The sequence below is a fragment of the Clarias gariepinus genome, chromosome 24 (assembly GCF_024256425.1).
Source record: "Clarias gariepinus isolate MV-2021 ecotype Netherlands chromosome 24, CGAR_prim_01v2, whole genome shotgun sequence".
Classification (NCBI taxonomy): domain Eukaryota; kingdom Metazoa; phylum Chordata; class Actinopteri; order Siluriformes; family Clariidae; genus Clarias; species Clarias gariepinus.
The window spans coordinates 9,661,838-9,683,737 of NC_071123.1; the positions used below are offsets into that span (position 1 = coordinate 9,661,838).

General features: G+C 38.1%; 1 protein-coding gene across 1 annotated transcript in view; it reads left to right on the plus strand.

The window, feature by feature from the left end:
• The window catches only part of c2cd2l (c2cd2 like), a 47,042-nt gene that overhangs the window by 15,565 nt on the left and 9,577 nt on the right, over positions 1-21,900 (plus strand). Inside the window, exons 3-5 of the mRNA XM_053486053.1 lie at positions 15,243-15,338; positions 17,763-17,882; positions 21,772-21,885. Of these exons, the coding sequence (XP_053342028.1) occupies positions 15,243-15,338; positions 17,763-17,882; positions 21,772-21,885 (330 nt within the window). The remainder of the gene's footprint in view (positions 1-15,242; positions 15,339-17,762; positions 17,883-21,771; positions 21,886-21,900) is intronic.

Sequence of the window (21,900 nt, forward strand, 5' to 3'; positions counted from 1 at the left end):
GACAAACAGTGTAATCATTAGCACTGAAGCGCTAACATTTGCAAGACGCAGTTATAGCTTAAACGGATTTGATCTAGAAAATCAAATGAATCCTGACGGTTGATATTTGTTAGAAATTACAGAGTGGGCGAAGAAAATGGAAAACAATCATGTCTTTAGTAGAATGTCGACTCTCGTGATGCCCTCAGAGCTTAAAACGTTTGGAGGAGTGACATCCAGAAGGGGTGAAGAGGTCATAGACGAGCGTCTGTGTGTTTAAGGGGAATTTGCCTATGGTGGGTCGCTGGTGGATTTGGATACACGGGACAGGCAGTACTACCACACGTCCACTGTAATAGTTCCTACAGTAGCAAGAAGAAGAACTTCTAGACATATTCCAAAAAAAATTTAATATGTTCCTGTTCAATTACTTTTTTTATATTAGGATTGCAGTGTAAATTAAGATTATGATGTTTCACGTTTTTGTAAGGAGTCTCCAGTGTCAATGCTTTGTTACAGGTAAAGAACTTTGAACTTTGTCATGATAAAGTCTTCAGGCCAGAGGAGGTTGTGGTTTCCCAGTTACATGGCCGAGCGACATCATGCTGTTTGTTTTCTTAAATTTAGAAGAGGGAAACAAATCTGAGACTGGTGATGGGAGATGTTTTTTTGTAGCTGTAATTTTCAAAGTGTGAACAGGAATAAACCAGTTTGGCATGATTCAGGAATATACTTGTATTAGGAATAAACTTGATGTAAACGTAAGTATTTTTCAGATTCAGTACTTCGTCGCATGACATAGTTATATGCAATATATATGCTTCTGATTTTGTGCAAAAGCCACAAGTCATGCACATTTTGAAACCCCCCCAAAAATTATGTATGTATTTATTTATTTATTTTGTACCTATAATAGAGAGGTCATTTCAGTCATTTTAGTCACGTAGATTTATCAGGGTAGCTTGATGGCTTAATGGTTAGCACTGTTGTCGTTCGATTACCCGGTCAGGTCTGTGTTCATGGAGTTTGCATGTTCTCCCTGTGCTTGGTGCATTTCCTCCGGGTTCTCTGGTTTCCTCACACTGTCCAAGAACATGCAGGTTAGGTTAATTGGCGTTCCCAAATTCCCTGTAGTTTGTGAATATGTGTGAATCTTGACCGGTCCTACTAACATGGTCATACAAAATGGGAATAAATACAATGGGTCTAAACGGTTCCTAGTTAAACTGCAGTGGTTCCCAGATGGCTGGATAAAGATTTTCTAAAGATGGGTCTTCAGTGTGAGAGTACAAATTTAAATATGTGAGAAATATGTTCTCTGGAGGGGCGTTCCTCAGCAGTAGCTCATTTACATAGATACTGAAATGGTGTGTTTGGAAGAGGAGTGAAATAAAGAGCAATTAAGGTATGAAAAAATGCATTTACTGATGGGTTTTTCAGCTGGAGTGTTCACACTGCGTTCACACTGCTGACCAAAGTGGCAACATAATGCTGATTGCTGCAGTCCGTTCCGTAGTGTCCTTTAAAGTGTGCTCCCTTCTCCATGCTCCCTTTGTAGTCTACTTCCCTACTTGACAATCAGAACGTAGCACTTCTATCTAACTGGCAGTTGAGCGGCAGAAAAAACGTTATGCACTAAAACTCCCCTTGCCACTAATACTCTCAACGTAATCTCTGACTTTAAAGCAAAACTGGCGCGCTCTTTCATTCAAACTCGATAGCGATAGCTTTCCTTTCCTCTGTGCTTGTTAATGCAAATACTGGCACGTTCAGTAACAAGATGGGATTCATTTCCTTAACTTCAGTGGCAAATTTCTGTACATGATATTCAGGAAGCAATCGAGCAGGCATGGACTGAGCACAGAGTACTGCAGATGTCTTTTGGACTTTATTCCTGGTCCAGGTGGTTTTAAAGAATAAAGGACTTCAGACTAAAATTGTTTGTTGTAAAGAAATTACATTGCACAAAATAACAAATATTCTTATTATCTTGATTGTCATTATTTAAAAAAACTCTGAATTAGTTTTTTTTACAGTACAACTGTACTATACAAACTTGTTTTTCCTTATTAGGGCCCAAGCTGACATCGGCCCTATTACGTCATATTGTGTGAAGTGTGCAAGTTGTGCGGTACGCCTGGGTGGCGATGGTGCAAGGTGCTTGGGCCCGCTCAATGTTGGTTGAAACTATTGTATTTTTAAAAGTTTTTACTCTTTTTTAAGCAATATAAATTCACTTACTGAATGCAAGTTTAGAGAAAAGAAAAACCATTGCTATCATGGTTTGTGAAAGGATGGCAGTTTGTTAAAATTGCTGCATCCTGATTGGAAGGTAGGGAGTAGGGAGAAGATAGTACACCGTAAAGTGCACTGCAGAATGGACCGCAGCAATCGACAATTCATTGCTCTTCCTGTGATAGCCCGTGTGTGAAGAATTACATTTTTACTACCCGAATTTTGTCAACCTAAATTTTAATACTTGAATTTCATCAGTCTGAATTTGCTGTTGTTAGTCTTTCAGCTGCTCCTATCGAGGGATCAGCACAGCGGACCATCTGATCCGTACACAACTTGGCACGGGTTTTACACAGGATGCCCTTCCTGATAAAAATCTCCCATTTTATCCGGGCTTGGGATCGGTACTGCATCCATCCGGCTCAGGTTTGGACATTGGATGGGAATCGAACCCGGGCCTTCCACATGGCAAACTTTCATTTGAAATATACATCCACAATAATTTACAGTGCTGAAATTTTTTAGCCTTGTATACACTACAGGGATTTTTTCCATTCAGATTCAAATTCAATGCAGAAAATGCAAATATTTTTATTGTGACAAGTTTTTATTCATTCATGCTGAATTTTTTAATTTAACATGCTGTTTGACTTCCGTATTTGTAATTACAATCAAACAGGTTAGTGGAGTGTTTTTTGACCGGTAGCAAAACTTTTTGAATCAGCACATTAAAGGATTTTTTATGTTTTCTTTTCACGGACCATTTTTTATTTCAATTTCCACCATAAGTTTGCCGGCCATATAGAGTGGAATTTTTTTTTCTGAAGAAAAGCTGTAACACTTTTTGCTGTATGGCAAGATGCATCCTGGAAAATAATATTGTATCGATTGAATGAGGAAGCAAATCCACATTTTATGTTTGATCCATATTTTGAAGGTGATATATAATTCCTTTTATTGTTTTCATTGACAGTTCTCTTGTTGGGGTTTGGCTTCCTTACAGTTTCCCAAATCCAGCAGCCCGATGAGGTCTGGAAACTCTCTCTCTCTCTCTCTCTCCCGCCCCCCCCCCTCTCTTTCTCTCTCTCTATTAGAAGACTAATTTGCATTTTTAGACTTGTTGCTGGCATTTGTTTTAGAACTACAAGATGATTCCTTCCTCTACTTAATCTGTAAGAAAATATGCCATTAATTCAAATACTTTAATGATTTTTATCATTATAAATTAGGCGTTTAATTATAATTTAAAATTAGTTTTTTTTTAAAATAATAAATAGAAAAATAGATTAAATATATATAATTATAATTTTATAATTATAAATTAGGTGGTGTAGTGGTTAGCACTGTCACCTTGCACCTCCTGGGTTTGGGTTCGATTCCCCCCTTGGGGTCTATGTGCATGGAGTTTGCATGTTCTCTCCGTGCTTGATGGGTTTCCTCTGGGTACACCGGTTTCCTCCCACAATCCAAGAACATGCAGATTAAGCTAATTGGTGCTCCCAAACTGCCCGTAGTGTGTGTGTAAAAACGGAAATTGTTTTGTGTCGTATCTGAGATTTGTTTATTTGCTATTAAGAGAAAAAAAACCTGGGTGAAAAAGCATACTCCAAGCATATACAGATATTTATAAAAAATATTTTTTTTTTTCCTTCTTCGTTCTCAAAAAAACCAAAAAATCTTCCTCCACATGGCACAGCAAAAACATGCTGTTAAAGCATGCCGACCCAGCAGGTTGTGATAAAACACTAACCCTAAAGTCGTTGTGGCCGATCAGAAGCTTAAAAAAAGTTCTCATTGAATAAGTCGTACTCTGATGTTAAAAACAGGAGATCTGTTTTCTCGTAAGGTCTTGTAAGATAAAAACACTGTTTTTCGAGTCCACACATTAACACTGATTTTTTTCTTTAAATATATGAAAGGAGTTCTGCCTAAGGTCCATAACATGATTAGAAACAAAATACGTGTACACATGGGCAAGGCCTAGGTAAGGTTTTACCAAGTGCAAGAAATGTAAGAATTTAATTTGACTTGAATTGTAAACTCTATTTAAAAAAAAAAAAAAAAAACAGGATTTAATTTCTAGTGAATACGAAAAAGCAAACACACAAATGATTACACTAGCATTGCAAAAATAAGTGATGTTCATCAACATTCATTAATATGATACATAAAATTAATATTATATTAAAAGGACCACAGGACTCTAAACACAGTCGTAATGAAATAGACAAAAGCCCAGATACTTCAGCGTATGGTGTCTGTATAAGTGCACTGTAAGAGATGACAGAAGTGCATTGTGGGCCATGTAACGGAGATTTTTTTGGTATGAAGCACATGGTGATTAAAAAGCTTTCACTCCCTCTTATTCACACACACACACACCACACACACACACACGGTCTCTCCCAGTAATCTAGGGATTTGGCAGAGGAGATTGACACAGCTGGTTATGTGTTACTATGTCAGCAGAAGGACATCCTTATGAGTGCTGATAAGCATGTATACATGAACACATCTCATAAAAAAAAAATAATAATAATGATAAAAAAAAAAAAACAATGTGTAAACATTTTATAAGAATTTTTCTAAATTGTTTATTTTGCATGCAGTGGGACAGGACTTTTTGTCCTTCTATAGTACAAAGATTAGATAATCTGTGTAGATTAAGTGTGAATCATCGCCCATGTGGACGTCGTTTACCTACCCAGTAATAATCATGATTTGGTGGTGACGTATCAGGTAGCAGAGCAGTGGTGATACTAGTGTAACACACACACCCAATCTTACAATACAGGCAGTTTGAAAAATGGCTGTTAGCCTACAGTGCCTGTCTTTGGACCCCATGCACACAGACCAGAGGGGATTCAAACCATTCAAACCAGCAACCCTGGAGGTGTAGGGCAACAGCGTTAACCAATAAGGCAAAATAATAATAATAATTATAATTTATTCTCTAGGTTGTTTTGTAAAATTTATAAGAAGATTTAATAAATTTTAGACTCCACTGATCGGAAATACCAGTCATCTTAGTAGATTTTGAGTTTGATTTGAAATACTTTTTAAAATGATTATGTTGTGGCCATATTTCCTTTCAAGTAACCAAGAGAAGAAGAAAAAATAAAAACCTATAATACCTAGAATAACCAAGACCGGATGAACCAAAGGTGCGGGCCATGATTAGACCTGAGTTTAACCTCATTTTCACACTTTGGAGATGATGCTCAGAGTAGCAGGTTTGTGTGCATCTAGAAGAATTTCTATCCAATCTTAGTTTGATTCAATGCTTTAAAATCATATCCCAGACCTCTGTTTTCAGCCTAATCAGGGATTTGATCTCCGGACTGCTCCCTGATGTGAAAACAGCGTTAATAGTTCACTAGTTCGTAGTAAAAAAGTGAAAACAACACATATGTGATGAGCAAGTTTTGGTTCCGGTGAAGACAGTATGCTATGAATGAAGCTTATAATAAAACGATGCGTTCTTTTCCATCGCACATGCTTCTAATTTTAATTATTATATAATTTCCTAAGTCATCACACAGGAATTTTCAGTGTGCTATCCCTTATTTAAAATCCCGAAGGGGGAAAAAAATGCATTCTTAGTCTCATGGAATGAAAATTAGGATGCCTGAAAGGGCTTTGATATGTCAAGTTCAGCATAATTTATAACTGCATCAAGGCTACCTTTTTCCTGTTTCTGCTATCGCTCTGTGCCTGAGCTGAAACAATTAGTTAACTGGGTCTGGAGATCAAAGTTGCATTGTGCGGATTTGGCATTTTATTACAGTTACCTTGTAATGATTTTGATCCTCCACTTGCCATAACCAACCACATATTTCTTTCTATGTAGTAGCCTCTCTCTTTTTCTGTTCTTTCCATCAGTTAAAAAACAGTTCATCCATCTGAGATGTGTTTAGAGCACATTTTTTTATCCTGGCCAAGTTAACAATGAGCGTTCGCTCTGACAGTTTGTTACCGGCTCCATGGGCGCTTCTCAGACTCCGTCACAAAATGGAAAAGCTCTTCAGCGCAAGTACGATCCGGAGTATGTTTGCCTTTCCTGGTTTTTGATATAAACATATATTTACATGGACCGTAATATACCACGAATTAATTGAGATGATAACCTAATCAGGAATTTAAAAAAAAAGAAAAAAAAGGAAATGCCACAGTTGGGAACCTTCTTGTTGAAGTACTGTATATATAGCACTACCATCAGTCCTGTGTTATGGCAACAGTAAACCAATCATGTGTGAAGCTGCTTCTCAGGACAGGGACTCCTACAATTTTGCCTAAGAACACAGCCATGAATAAAGAATGGTACAAAAACAGAGAGTAACTGAGAGTAACTTCTCCCAACCAGGCAAGAACTTTTTGGGAATGATGAATGGTTTTTCCAGCATGATGGAGCTCATTGCCATAAGGCAAAATGGTTTGGGGGGAAAAAATATTAAAAGTTCGGCCAGGAAACTATCCAGACCTTAATCCCATTAAGACATCTCTAGCTTTAATAAAATTAATGAAATTGGGTTCAGAACTGTTCCAACACATTCTTAAAGCCTGTAAGGACTGTTCTGGAACTTAAACTTCGTATATAAGATAATGTGCTCATTAAAAAAAAAAACTTGAATGGCTTAGTAAAGATGCATGGTGAAAAATTTATAGTAGATATCACATATATGTTTAATAGTGAGTTTAAAAGTAAGAGCTTTTGCACCTGCACAGTGTGATGAGAACTCACGGAATTAGGATTAAACAGCTGTTCACTACTTGTTAGTGAGAAGACTCACTAACAGAGAGTAAAAAAAAAAAAAGAAAAACACTTAAATTTGCCGGGGATCATAAAGATTAGACTTTGGAGCAATTTAAAAAAGTCATGTGGTCTAATGAGTACAGATTAACCATCTTATTACATCTATGGACATTTTTGTTCCCTGAAGGAACAGGTATATTGCAGTTTTCAAACTGATAAAGAGTGGTCCTGGGAGCATGGGGAATCATTTTCACACATGAATACACCACCACACCGTGCACCGTGATCAAAGCATAAAAATGAAAGGAATGAAATCGTGGAGTGTGCAACCTTTTTTTTCCAGGCAGTGTATTTACCCATTCTTGAACTGCCTAGTGCTATGTGGTGAAATGTGCAATTGATTGTCAAGAAATGTATTTTAGTTTCACATAAAGTCCACTTTGTTGAAGTTACCAGTGATTGTTCACTGTTGGAGACTTGAGCACAAAACGAATGCAGGCATAAGCCCTGAAAATAGAAAAACTGTTTATATCTTTAGTTCAGGCTTTTTTCGTCACATATACATTACTGCGCAGTGAAATTCTTTTAGGATCAGAGTACTGGGTCAGCCATTATAGAGCGCCCCTAGAGCAGACCTCGCTCAAGGGTCCAACAGCGGCAACCTGGCGGAGCCGGGGCTCGAACCGCCGACCTTCCGATCAATAACTCAGAGACTAAACACACCAAGCCACCACAGCTTTTGCAATTGCAATCCAATTCTCATCCTCAGCAGCAGTGAGTTGTCTCCATGCGATGAGAACTTCAACCAGTAGTAGGGCATCAAGATGGTTTAGGTACGTCCAGAACGTAAAAAGAGTCAGGATCAGTGGTACAACAGGAGTTCCATGGCAAGAGACCAAGTGAAAGAGAGAAAGAGAGAGAATATGGGTTAGATCACGATTCCTTAACAGGGATGGACAGAGTAAAAGGAGTGTTCAATGATTGTAAGATAAAGTGACTTATGTGTAGTAGAATAATGAATAATGTATATCAGTACATGTTACAGACTATATAAACTCACCTGCTATAGGCAATAGGTTATATTGACCGATCTGCGGTGGAAACCTGTTTAGTTGGCACTAGCTTGATGTTATATTTAATGAACAGTGTACATGAGGAGCGTACTAATATTCCAACAAGTTAATTTCCTAAAGTATTCTATGATGTCCACATTTTTGGATCTGCAGTTGATGATAGATCCTAGAGCCACCTCTGGCCTAACATCCGAAGCCTTTATGTTTTTCAGAAATGACACAAGGTTGCAGAACAGGTCAGCGTCTGGAGCTGGTAAATCAAAGGACTGGAATTTAAGTAATGGCTGGCACTCGGGTGTGAAGGTGACTAAGCATGGGCGTATCATCTCCATTCATCAGGAGCAAAAATATGAGAAGGTTACAGCTACAGTCTGTGAGACTTGGCACTAATATTTATTAATAGACGAGGAAAGTATCTTCCTTGTACACCTTAAATAACACCTCGATAGCTAATAGCCATAAATAACACCGCGATAGCTAATAGTTGCTTAATAGGAAGAACAAATTTATATATACTCTGGAACACAAAGTATAAATTAAGGCAAGATGATTACATCACAACTCATCTTTACCAGTCATCATTACATTACGCCTCTTTTGCATAAAGTCAAACCCGCCAAATTTACATGGAAGCTTTGCATAGCAGCTGACAAACCCTTCCTCAGATTTTCTTATCGGATATATCTGGCAGAAACAATTACTGCAGTTACATAAGCAGAATCATTTATGGCTTTAAAAACAAAGTCGTTCTTTCATAGAATGAATAAGGTGAAGAAAAAGGTTGACTGGTAAGCTCGGAGTGGAGTATACAGTAGTATAGTGACGTGTGTGAAGGTGCTAGGGGGTGTGTATTACAGTGGGGTGTGTGTGTGTGTGTGTAGTCTGAGATGACAGTGTTCCTGACATCTCTGAGAGTGACAGATGAAATTCTAATCACTGAGTCTCCCACCCACTCTTGTATCCCCAAACTTGCCTCCAACTGGATATATGGTGACCTCCAAAAATAATTTCCACATGTTTTGGGCTATTTTTAACATATACAACATATCAACCACTCAGAAACGTTCAATTAAAATAAACACACAAGCCTACACACACAGTCCTAATGCTTGATCGAGGGACGCTGCAGACGTTTTTTAAAGATAACTGTGACTGGTATTGATAAATTCCGCCAACTGGCAAGTTAAAAAACTGATGCAAGTGTCCTTTAACTACATTAAGCATTTGTCGTAGGCTCTAGCACCATCACGAAAGGGAGAGATGGAGAGGTAAAGACGAAAAAAAGCTTTGACCTTGAGCTCAGTCCTTTTGCAGGGATGTATCTAGGTTGCCAACGTCGAGAGACATTCTGCACACCAGAGGCATGACAATGTGCCATCCTCTCATTCCCTCTTACACACACTCCTCGCATGCAAGTGACACATATAAAAACAGCCCGAGGCTGGCGGACTGAGAAATGCAAGCGCTGAACAATTGGACTCTGATCCAGAAAAGCGGAGGCGAGAGAGAAACACCGGATACGTTTAATTACAGAAAGCCAGGGACTACTGGTGTTTGTCCTGTTCATACAGTACACAAGCCAGTAGTGACTCTGGTGGTGGGTGGCTTGAGCTGCGTCAGCTATAAAGAAACACTGCATGTAATATCTAGTAATTATAATAGACTCTTGCTTTGTTTAGGAAAACCTGTACAACTGATTATCCTGCAATTATATAACCAGCCAATCATGTAGCAGCATTGTGATGCATACAGTCATACAGATACAGGTCAGGAAGTTCCTTACATAATAGGAATGAGTATGATGTCTTGGGATCTTGACCATGTGTTGAGTTGTGTATTTCATACTGGGTTCCATTCCTGGGTTCCATTGCTATATCTGTTGATGATGATGTCATTAATTCTACTAAAGTATAGAATGTATAAACAAACAGATAGACAGACTTCTCAGTGCAGTTTTACTGATTAAAAGCACTTTTTGGAACTTATTCAAATACTTTTACATGAATACTCTATTAGACATCAGTGTTTCCCACAACATTTTGATTTATGTGATATTTTAAATCATTTTACATTAAAAAAAAAATCCAACCTACAAACCCTCCCTTCCGTTTACCCATATGTAAAGAGTAAGACGAAGTAAAACAATTAAGACGTAAACACTCTTTGGTGTACAAACATGGCACTGTTTGTCAGAGCAATAAAAAACCGGGACATTTATCCATTTTTTGCATTACTATATATGGGGTCATATTATGATATGGGCTCAGCTTTATGCAATATAGAGTGACGTACTCTAGACGAAACGATGGACTAAATTTTTTTTCATTGTAACCAACTATGCAAACATGACTGAGCAAATTTTTTTTTTTTAATGGTCAGAAATAACAGTGATCCATATGATCATGTTGTTTCTATGACAAAAAAATAATAATAATAATGCACATTTTGTGAGTTTTATATATGTTTGGTGACGTCATTCCCATATACAGGTAGCAATAAAATTTAAACGTTGTAAAAGTAATGAAGACTTCACAACTTCATGGTTCTACATGACGTTTACAAAAAAATTAATGCCTAAAGCCTCCCCTGTAAAATCACACAGACATGACTTCCATATAAGCAGTTGTTGTTTAGCTCGTCCTGCTTGAGTTTTAAGAGGTTTTTCGTATAGCACGCATGTGCGCCCATCAGTATGCACTTATTATTCTTTTTGCAGCAGCTGCCATCCTTTGCATTTGCTGCCTCTCAGTACCTCGCTCTCGCGGTAGCAGAATAAACAGGTACAGAAGCTGTAACGTAGATGGCATCGTTCTCACTGACACATTTAAAAGGGTGGGCAAATATACTTCAGGAGCCCTACCAAGTATACTCTATGTGTCGGGAACAGTGTTGGGTGTAACACGTTACTTTTTTGATGTAACGAGTAATCTCCGCGTTAGGTCCGCCATTTAAGTACTCAGTTATTTAGTTATTTTTTTTTAAATGTAATCCGTTATTCAAACAATTTATGTAATCCGTAAACCAGACAGCAGGTATTCCCAATCCGTTATTGTGTGTGTGTGTGTGTGTGTGTGTGAAAGTTGTCCTACAAGCCCCGCCCCGATGGAAACCAAATCACAGCGTCAAAACCCGCGGTGAATCATGATGAACCATACTTGCGGCCACCGCGCGCAACTGCATAGGTGAGATAGTGGTATTAGTAGTTTATAGGCTACTTCGCTGGGTGATGATGTTTGAATAATTATAAAGGTCTTGACTAAAACAGCATGCACAAAGGAGTTTTTATTTTCTGCAATGGAAAGGTATTCGAACTAGTTACTTTTATCAGAAAGTAATGCTGTGATGTAACTGTTTTTTTTTAAAGACAGTAATTTTGTAATGTAATTAGTTACTTTAAAAAGTAACGTCCTCCAACACTGGTTGGGAAACACTGGACATATTGCCCAACTGGCAGAATGTAAAATTCTCTTTATACAGCAGTTGAGCAAAACTACACAGGAACCACAGGAAGAAGCATTAACTTATCAGTAAACCTTATCATTAACTTGAGTGTCACGTGAAGGTCACAGAGACCAAAAAATTATTTTTGCACCTATCATGTTTTTACACCTTTTGGCTTGCGTGACAATCCGCATATCAGTAATAAAAAAATCATGTGCCTAATTCATCAGCAATGCAGTAAAATGCAGTAAATCTGTATATAAAATCCCCTTTATACAACATGTTGGATAAAGGTCTGACTTTGTCAGCCAATCAGGGACCACCTGATATGATATTATCACAATACTGAGGTGCTGGTTAATATGTTCGATAGGTTCAGATTCAGTATTACTCAGTTTGCGGTGTTGTTACAATTCAAACACCCAACCCTAGAGGTGGGACAACAATATTTCTATTGTAATGTGATTGTGATGTGATTCGTCTACATCACCCATTTCCTATTCAGAACTAACCGGTTACCATGTTTATGTCCATACCGTTTCCTTGTCAACATGGACGTAGGGTCAAATCAAAAATGTTTTCACAGCCAGCATAGAAGGTGAGATGATGTAGCTGTGTTCAGGAGGCATCTGCACAGCCATTTTCAAATGCCCTGTATTCTGCTGTCATCTGTTTACTGCGCTCAACATGTCCTCTGGGTGATGGCATGACTCACACATTCTCACAAAAATACACTGACATGGGATCAAGCACACACAAACACACAGACACACAGTCACCAGAGACATTTCTCCAAGGATGATATGGAAATGTGAGTCTTGCTCAATGAACTAATAATAATAACAGCATGGTATATGTGTATAATCATCAGTATCCAGAGCGTGTCGAAGCTGCTATGCAGGGAATTTATTCGACAAGACGTGTCTGTGTGTGTGCGCATGCAAACATCGGCCATTGCATAACCTCAAGGATGCGGTACATGCTGGCGACAAGCATGTGGCCAGAAGGTCAAAGCCTCATTAATCAGCTGACTAAATGTATTTTCATTTAGATTATGTGTATCTGGTCATTTATGATGTATAGAACGCGATAAAAAAAAACATGTCAGTGTCACAGATCAGGTGTTTGTGAACTGTTTTGGGAGCTGTTAACCATAAATGATTTAAATATGTTTACGGTGAAACCTTGGAATACGAATGCCCTCCTTAAAGAATTTCCACCTTAAGAATGTACATTTTGCAAGAAGTTACAAAGCTTTTTCGGCATATGAACGAACAAACCAAATCGAACTCCGGCTAAGTTGCGTGTATGTTTGTTCAAAACTTGTTTCAAGCAAGTTTGCGAATTCTTTTAATTCAGTGAAAGCTGTTTCAAAAGAGTCTACCCTCGATACGCCTTCGGCATGCATTTAAAAGCCAGGTGGTTTTTCCACAAGTTTTTTTGCGATATTGGGAATATTTTTGGGTGGCTGGAACAGATTATCTGCATTAAGTAAAATACATTGGTTTAGATTAGATTTAACTTTATTGTTCTTGCACATGTAGGTACAAGGCAACGTAATACAATAACTAGTATAATAATAATATTAATAATAATAATAATCCTAATAATAATAATAATAATAATAAATAATATTTTAGTGTAAATACCTCTTATGATTTTGTTCACTTTGGCACTATAGACAATTTTGGGGCACCAATCAGGACTGGACAATATAACAATATCATATCGCTATGGTGATAAATTATGTCATGATACACTTATAGTGATTGCTACTATTGCATTTAGTACATTTCTCTCTAATTTGAAGCATCTGATGTTCTGATGACTGTGTGCTGAGTCACGAACTCTTGACCACACCTACGTGATGTGTCCACTAAGTGCAGGTTATTCAAAGTACTGTATAATGCACACCCATTTAGTGCTTATCAGCATGACATCAGATCAGCTGGTTCTCCCGATCAAGGGTCAAGAAGCATTGATTCAGTTCTTTCTTCACTTAACATGGAGACCGTCGATACGTTGGATATATTTAAGTCCCAAAGTGGATTTCGTTCCATTGCCAAAATTTCATGAGAAACGAGGTCGCATTGTTTCCAGTTTGGTTGTGACAGTTCGGGGTCACGGGGAAGGGAGGGCGCCGGAGAGGAGGGGCACCTCAGTAGCGACTGATGAGAGAAAACAAAACGGACAAAACGAATGAAACTTTCCAATTAATGATTAAATGTTAATTACCATATGAGTTTGTTTCAAAGCCAGGAAAAATAACTGTAAAGAGGCTGACAGACTGTGCCGCAATAACACTCAGCTTTGTGAATTCAGAAAGCTACACTCTCCCAAAAGCTCCTATTGTGTGTTTTTTTTTTTTTTGCATGCTCTTATTTTCCTCGGGTGTTGCTGCTATATTTGTTCGGACAGCTATAAAAAAAATCAGACCTGTGTCGCATTAGGGTAAAAAAATCTGAATTGCGTCACTCCTGGTAATGTGAACGTAGCCATACTCGATAGTTGATATTGATACCAAAACTACAGTATATTTTTTACACCTGTGATGCCGTCAGTCCCCTCTGCCTGTCTAAATGTCCAACCGCTTATTTGTAACCCTGATTGATCTAGGGTTTTGGGGCTGGATTTAAAAAAAATAAAAGGCTTTCTAAATTGCAACCAGAAGCAATGCTTTTTTTTTGTTTGAGAGAGATCTTCGGTTGAAATCTGGATCACTGATATGTCATGGAATTGTTTCCAGCATCGTGATTGGATGAATTGGTTTTAATAGCACCAAAGCATCATTGAACATAAACGCCTTGATAAAAAAATACATGCAAAAAATAGTTATGCTCTGTAAGTATTAGTTTCATTTTAAAATATAACTGACTCAACACTATGTCCTCCGTCCCCCAGGCCAGACATTGCACTCTAATGATGCAGTTAAATGAATTTTTGACCTTGCATTTAAGTTACAAAGCAGGAAAGAAAACATGGGCTTCATGTTCTTCTTTTCTCAACAACTAACTAACTAACTAATCTACTTCTTTACCATCGCGAGTGATGTACAGTACGATGCAAAAGTCTTGCTCATCTACTCACTTTTCCATATTTTGCTTCCAAAGAGTCTTAAACAATAGTTCTTGAAACTTGACTTTGGTCCAGTTTCATAGGAATATTTTTTGTTTGTTAAGCCACAAAGTGACCTAGAATTCATTCGAGCATAAAAATCATCTAACTCAAGGCACAAACCAGTGAGAAACAGGTGCAGATGATGACAGATGATCAGGCTGGTGATTAGTATCCTGGTGATGCTGAATGCTAAGTGGTTGGAACAGACGAGAGGGGAAATGAGGTTGCTTAGGTTGTTAAATTTTATTTTAAGGCATGTTGCAGCCTGTTGCAGTGAAACATTTGTTCTCATTTCTTGAACTTAATCCACATTTAATCAGTTTAATTTAATATGAAGAAAGGAGGGGGGTTAGAGACATTTGCTCGACTCCGGACTGTACTGGCTCACTGTCGGCTCAGAGCCACAGCAGCCTTCCGTTCTTGCGGAACGAAGTGGTTTGGGATTCGCTGACCAATATTTCTGGCTCAGAAGCCTAGTGTGTGTATGCAGAGACAGGCAATTATGCAGTGTTTAATCTCTGTTATTTATTATGTAATGGTGTGTTAAGATGTGCAGTGTGGTGTTTAGTAGATGAAGAAATATGAAATATAAAAATTAAAATTAAAATTTTTGTCTGTCTATTTTTTTTTTTTCATCATCACAGAGCGCAATTCAAATCACCTTCGATGATAGCCTTCAGCTCCCGGTGTCCGCGTCCATCGAGCATGTGACCTGCACGGACCAGTCAGCACACAGCATGGTGAGGCAGCAATCTCATTTTATTACTATTTTTTTATGGCAGCCGTGATGCCGCATAGCGCTGCGTTCACGTGTCGACGGTAATGCGGAACAAAGTGATGACTGCAGCAAGAAAGAGCCGAACCCAGCGAAACATCAAAGGTTGTTGTGCTGATCTAGCAGGGTAGAGTTTTTATCCTGAGGTGTCATGGATGGATGATGTAGGTTCCTGCTCGAGTAATGAATAGAACGCAACAGGGCATGCTGTTCTAGGAAATAATCAGTGCTTGGGGGTGTGGTGTGATCTAGCCTGAACTTTAATACTTACAAACCAGTGCCGACCTCTTGACGCTCGAGACTCCTTCCATAAATGTTAAATAGAATATTAACAATAGGAAACAAAATCAGTGATTGCACCACTTTGATTAGATAATATTTTTTATCAGTTTATTAGTCAGCTTAGATTATGTGGTGTGTCATTTATATTACAGTCTGCTTTTAATAAAGTACAAATTTTATTGTAACTAAAACTAAACTTGTTTCAAAAGAAGAAGAAAAACACCACCCAGTTTGTCCATTTGTGATTAGATGTAAAAGCTGACAGTTCTGTTGATGCCTTTCCATATCAGAGGTTTGCCATAAACATGTCTGTTGTTGTTTTATTACAAAACACATCTAAAATTTATCTATACTCAAATCAGCTGACGTATAAACACAGCATAGAGACAGTGTTTTAGGTTTATGGAACGTTAACTTGTACTATCCTGTATGCACTCATTCTGTTTTATATACAAGGAGTGTTCAAGTCAAACCAGGACTTTTAAATAAGACAGAATTAAACAACACAGTTAATAGAGTCAAAACTCTCTTCAGCTCTATGTAGGAACTCCTTTAATCACCTAAACATATGGAAATGGCACGGGGGATGTGACGATAACTCCCACCCGAGTTCCTGTAATGTGCAAGTGGTGTTTGTGAATTATTATGTGTTTAGTTTCAATAGACAGCTGTGTCTCTTCCACCGCACTGTGCTTGAAGTCTTCTGTAAATGTCAGTCGGTTTTATGCCGTCATTCGCCAGAAATTTAATCACAAGTCCCTGTTTGACTTGAACGCACCTCGTATTTTGTGTTTAGCACCACTGTGACTCAGATCAGTATTTTGCAATGTATTTAGTCAGTTTACAGTTCTTTTTGTTTATGGATTGTCATCATGTCATTGCAGCACCGGAGTCCAGAGTTGCATCATGACATGCTAGAGGGTTTATCTAGAATCTAGAGTGTGTACATTTTAAACAGTTAATTACAGTTTTAAGTAAAAACAGTGCTATTACAGTGCCTTGCGAAGGTAAATAATCTATCTATACAAAATGCACCATAATATTGATGTGGAATTAAAATAAAAACATTAGTATATTACTTAGAAATTAAAAAGGTAATGTTTGAGACTATATAAGAATTTATACCATTACTGTGATACCTTTTAATTAGTTTTGTGGCAGCCTGTTGGCATTAGAAGGCACTTCATTAGTTGAATAGAGCTTACCTCTGAGAAATTAACGTGTCACATGAGCTCAATATGAATGCACTTGTAGCTTAAAGGCCCAGAATAAACCGTACCATGAAGATTAAAAAGTACCATGAAGATCAAAACAAGTCTAGGATAAAACTTTAGGAAAAAGGGTTTCTATAGTGGAGCAATAAATCCACTGAATAATAGAAAGAATATAAAAAAACTTTAAAAATATAAAAGACAGACTAAGTGACCAGAGAGATCTGATGGGCCGGGGGAAGCTATTCTCAGGACAAACTCCGCAAAGTTTTTCTCAAAAATCCTTCGAACATAATGAAACTAATATCCAGCAAACATGTAGAGAAAGATATGTCTGTCTAATAAGACTGAATTTAAACATTTTGGGCCATGGTTTGAAATGTTATATTTAGAAGAAACCCAACACTGCTTCTCACCCAGAGAACATTTGCACAATGAAGCATAGTGGTGGTAGCACTTCACTCCTTTCCTTGTTTGGAATGGAGTACCATCCACTATTGATGGTATGGTGAGAAGGACATTAATCATCGAAATGATCATGAAGCCAAAAGTATTGCTTAACATGATGCTACCACCACCATGTTTTATTTTCTTGATTTACATATTCTCTTAATGTTCTGGACATGGGGTCTATTAAGTTCAGTATGATTTCTCATGGCAACTGGTTACACAAAAACTAGTTAAATATTGGGGCGATTAGTTATTTTATTCATGGAAATGAATCTGTGTTATCTTTTTTATATAGAATTATACTATATAATACACATGATGTCTGTACCAAGTCCAGCCTCAAACATTACAAACTCCTACAAAGGGGCTGAATACTTACACAAGCTACTTTATTTACTATGCTATGATTTGACTTGACCTGAATTTTGACTTTTTTCCTATTCAAGGTCTTGCAGTGCAAATGTTCGGTTGACACGTTGACGTTCCCTGTGATGGTCACTCAGCAGTCACCGGCAGCAGTCTCCATGGACACATACCAAGTTTCAATGGAGGCCATGCAGGCCCAGGTAAAAAACTACAAATAAAAAACGAAATTGCTTTTAGGACTACAAATGTGTTGCTGTGTTCTCACCATCAGGTTCGTCTAGCTCAGGGTTTTTCGATTCCTGTCTTGACTGCCGACTGCTCTGAACAGTTTGGCATTTTGACGCTTCTTTGACCTGATATGGAGCATCTGATCTAATTAGCAGAACAGTTGGTAGGGATTTGTTGTGGATATGGTAAAATGTCAAACTGTACAGGTGTCTTCTGGAGGTCTTCATAGAGAGTCTTGTGTTGTTGTTGTTTTGTTGTTGGCAACATAGCACATACAGTGCCATAAAAAAGTATTTGCCCCTTTCCTGTTTTTTTTTTTATACTGATCACCAAATACAAAATGCAGTTTTTAAATGATGATTTCATTTATTATAGGAAAAAAGCTAGGCAAATACTTTTCGCAGCACTGTAAACATCATAACACTATACTTAAACACACTATAAACTATTGAGGGCAGCAGTAACCATTCCATAATTGATCGGTATGAATTAACAAATTAACCAATCGATTAATATGTTGACGTCCGACTGGTTTTACTGCACTGTACAAGGCGTTTTGCACTTGTGTTCCCTGAAAATCAATCCCCACCAACATTCACTATCACTACACCCAGACTAAATTACACATACTGTACATATTTGCTACTTGCCAACAAAGATAACGCGCACAAGCATCTATTACCGAATATATTTACACTGCAAACTCGATGCCGCTGTCAAAGCATAGCATGCATAGCATGCTCTTCATGGTAAGATTCTCCTTCGTTGTTGGTTTATTTGTATCACCAACAAAGCCACACCCAAGAACAGCCTTTTTTCATCTGCCATTTTACACAATCGTGTTGAGCATGATAATGCACTGTTATCTGCATTAGCCTCATTAATACTGTAAACACTACTGATGATCACTTCTCTGATTAATTTCCTCCTCACCAGACCATTGATAATAGTAAATGGTACTTAATGTCAAGTTTGGGATGGTGTACCATCCACAATTGATGGGCTGGACATCACCTGGATGGGTAAGGAGGACATTAATTAACGATATGATCATGAAGCCAAAGGTATTGGTCAACATGATGCTACCACCTTTTCTTCTTCTTCTCCTTTTCTGGACTTACGAGTGTTTCTGCTTCAAAGCAGTTACCCGAATAAAATACCTTTTCAAAATCAATTGGTTGAAATGCAGAGGAAACAACTCCCATTAATATTGTGAACACCACTTAGACAGTCGTCTACAGTAAATCTGGACCCTATCCTGGCAAATTCAAGTACAAGTTGGGAATACAAAGGCCATTCTATTGCACATCTCCATGCACACACATTCACACCTGAGGCAATTTATTACACCCTGTCCTTCTACCTGGGATGTGAGAGAGAACCTACATGAAAACCTACGTGTACATCAGGAAAGCTGTAAGACCAACATGAACCGTTGTGCTGTGGTTTGGAAGAAAAAAAGAAAATTAGCAATATCAGCCAAGGAACACTAATTGCAATGTCATTTCCACCAGGTAATATCAAATCATCCAACCCCACATGTAATATGATTTTTTAATTAGCCATATATTAGCATCAAGAACATTTAATACTGTCACTGTGCTATAAGGCTGCGTTCTGCTGTAATCCTCCCTCTCCCAATATCCTTTTACACATGTGTAGCATTGCTGCTAAAAATTGCCCTTTTTATTGTCTCTGCAAGTGACAGATCAGTTTAGATTGCATGGAAAGGCTCAAACATAAGATGAAATAAGATATGCTATAAATACCTGATCTATCTGCTGGTTCAGGTGAAGCCTTAGGAGAGCTGCGCTGTTGCTTGTTGGAGGTGTGCCTGCCGTGTCAGTTTACACTGCTATCCTTTTGCCATCTCAATAATTTAATGAAGCCTTAATGTGACTGTTAGGACAGTGGCTTATGGAGTAGCAAGGGATGATATTGTTTCTCTGTGAGGTATCTTTTACAATAATAGGGTGAGACGATTATGAGAGAGATAATGACAGCTATTACTGTGGCTGTGGAGGTTATTGATAGGCAACATATTTTGTAATGTAGTCTCAGTACACATAATGCACTTCTGAAATAAGGGTAAAGTGTCGAACTTAGAAGAACAATTTGCACAATTGATTTATTTGTCCATTAAACAGGTTTCACTAACAAAAGTCACACCTTTTCCCCTAAGGTCTTTATGTGTTATGATTCTCTATTGTCAAGTTCAATGTACTGAGATAATAAATCTATTGTTTTATTGATTTATTTATCAGCCTGTCACAATAAAAGTACTGCCTTTGGTAAATCAGGGTTGGACAAATCAGTAGCCTGGGTGCCCATGACTAACACAAACAGGTTTAGTAAGCTTGTTGATGTAATAGTCACTAGTGTGGTTTATTTTACTCCTCCAACAACTAAAAAATACATGGCTTGGTGACTTATATATGGCTTGGTGGTTCAATGTTGTACTCCACAGGATGTTGTCTGGCTGTTGGTTTATTTATTATGGTTAACAATTTGACTAGGCTTATTTATGAGCTTCAGTCAGTGTTGCTGACTTTGGTGAAATTAGAATTTGAAATTTGGTATGGATTTGTTTAGCTATCAATATGTGGTGACTTTTTAAACAGATTGATATGCTCTCCAGCTCATAGGGAGCTTATGTTCCCAAAGACCAATCCCTGACCTAATCATTGATTGACTAGGCTCCCAATGACTACTCACTGATCACTAGGTTCCCAATGACCAAAACCGATCATCACATTCCCAATAACCAATCACTGATCACCAGGTTCCCAAAGACCAATCACTGATCACCAGGTTTTCAGTGACCAATCACTGCAAATTATGGAGCCCAGTGACCAATCACTGATCACCAGGTTCCCAACCACCAATCACTGATCATCCGGTTCCCAATTACCACTCACTGATCACTAGGTCCCCAATGACCAATCACTGCACATCATGGTTCCCAATTAAAAATCACTGATCGCAAAGGTTACCAATAATCAATCACTAATCACTAGCCACCCCGCCACCCCCCAAAAAATGGTTACGATTGTTATCAGCAACTAACTACTGACCAATATTATTTCCACTCATTCCTAATTTCTAATGACGAATCACTGTTGGCCATTATTCTCACTGACCAATCACTGATCACCTTTTCTCTCTAGTGACCAATCACCAGGCACTAATGTTCCCTGTGTCCAATCACTGAACAGCAATGTTCTTGAATGACCAATTACTAATAACCATTGTTCCCAGTGTCTAATCAGTGCACATCATGGTTCCCAGTGACCTGTCAGTAATCAGCGGTATTTGTCCTACCCACACACTCCCTTTTACAAGTAATAAGTGTTTCTTAACAGTTAAACTACCTATGGTCGTGACAACTCACTGAATATGCCAATTAATCCAGCTATGATATGGTGAATCCAGCAAATGGTGACATAATTGAGTAAGTGGTTTTGCCGACCCTGTTACTGCAAACGCTTGTGCTAGTAGAGCATTTGGTCACCTCGCATTTAAAATTTTCTTCAAGTAAAAATGTATTTGTTAGACAGACTTAAATAACTTAATAATAAATCTCTGTATGGGAGGAAAGAGAACCAAAGCTCAAAACTAAAAAGTAAGTCAAGGGCTATGTGCCTGAGGGTGAAACACAATGTGCTTCATCAGCAGAGGCATTATCAGAAAATATGGAACATTTTGTATATTTTTAACTGTATAAATGCACATAAATAGCTCTATAGTATGGAAATCTTTTAGTTACTCATTTTTAGCTTAGTGTGACCAATGCGAGTGGTATGTCTAATAAAAAAAGTGTCCTACTGTTTGAAAAGCTGTGTGTTTGGGGGACTGTTGCAGTTGCAGGTCTGCTTGGAAGAGGTAGAGGAAGAAGGTCTCCTGGTGTCCTGGATGTTTTCCCAGCAGCCCCTGCTCTCTTTATCCCTAACACCACGGCAGAGAGTTCAGAGAGAGGTGAGGGAAGGTTCA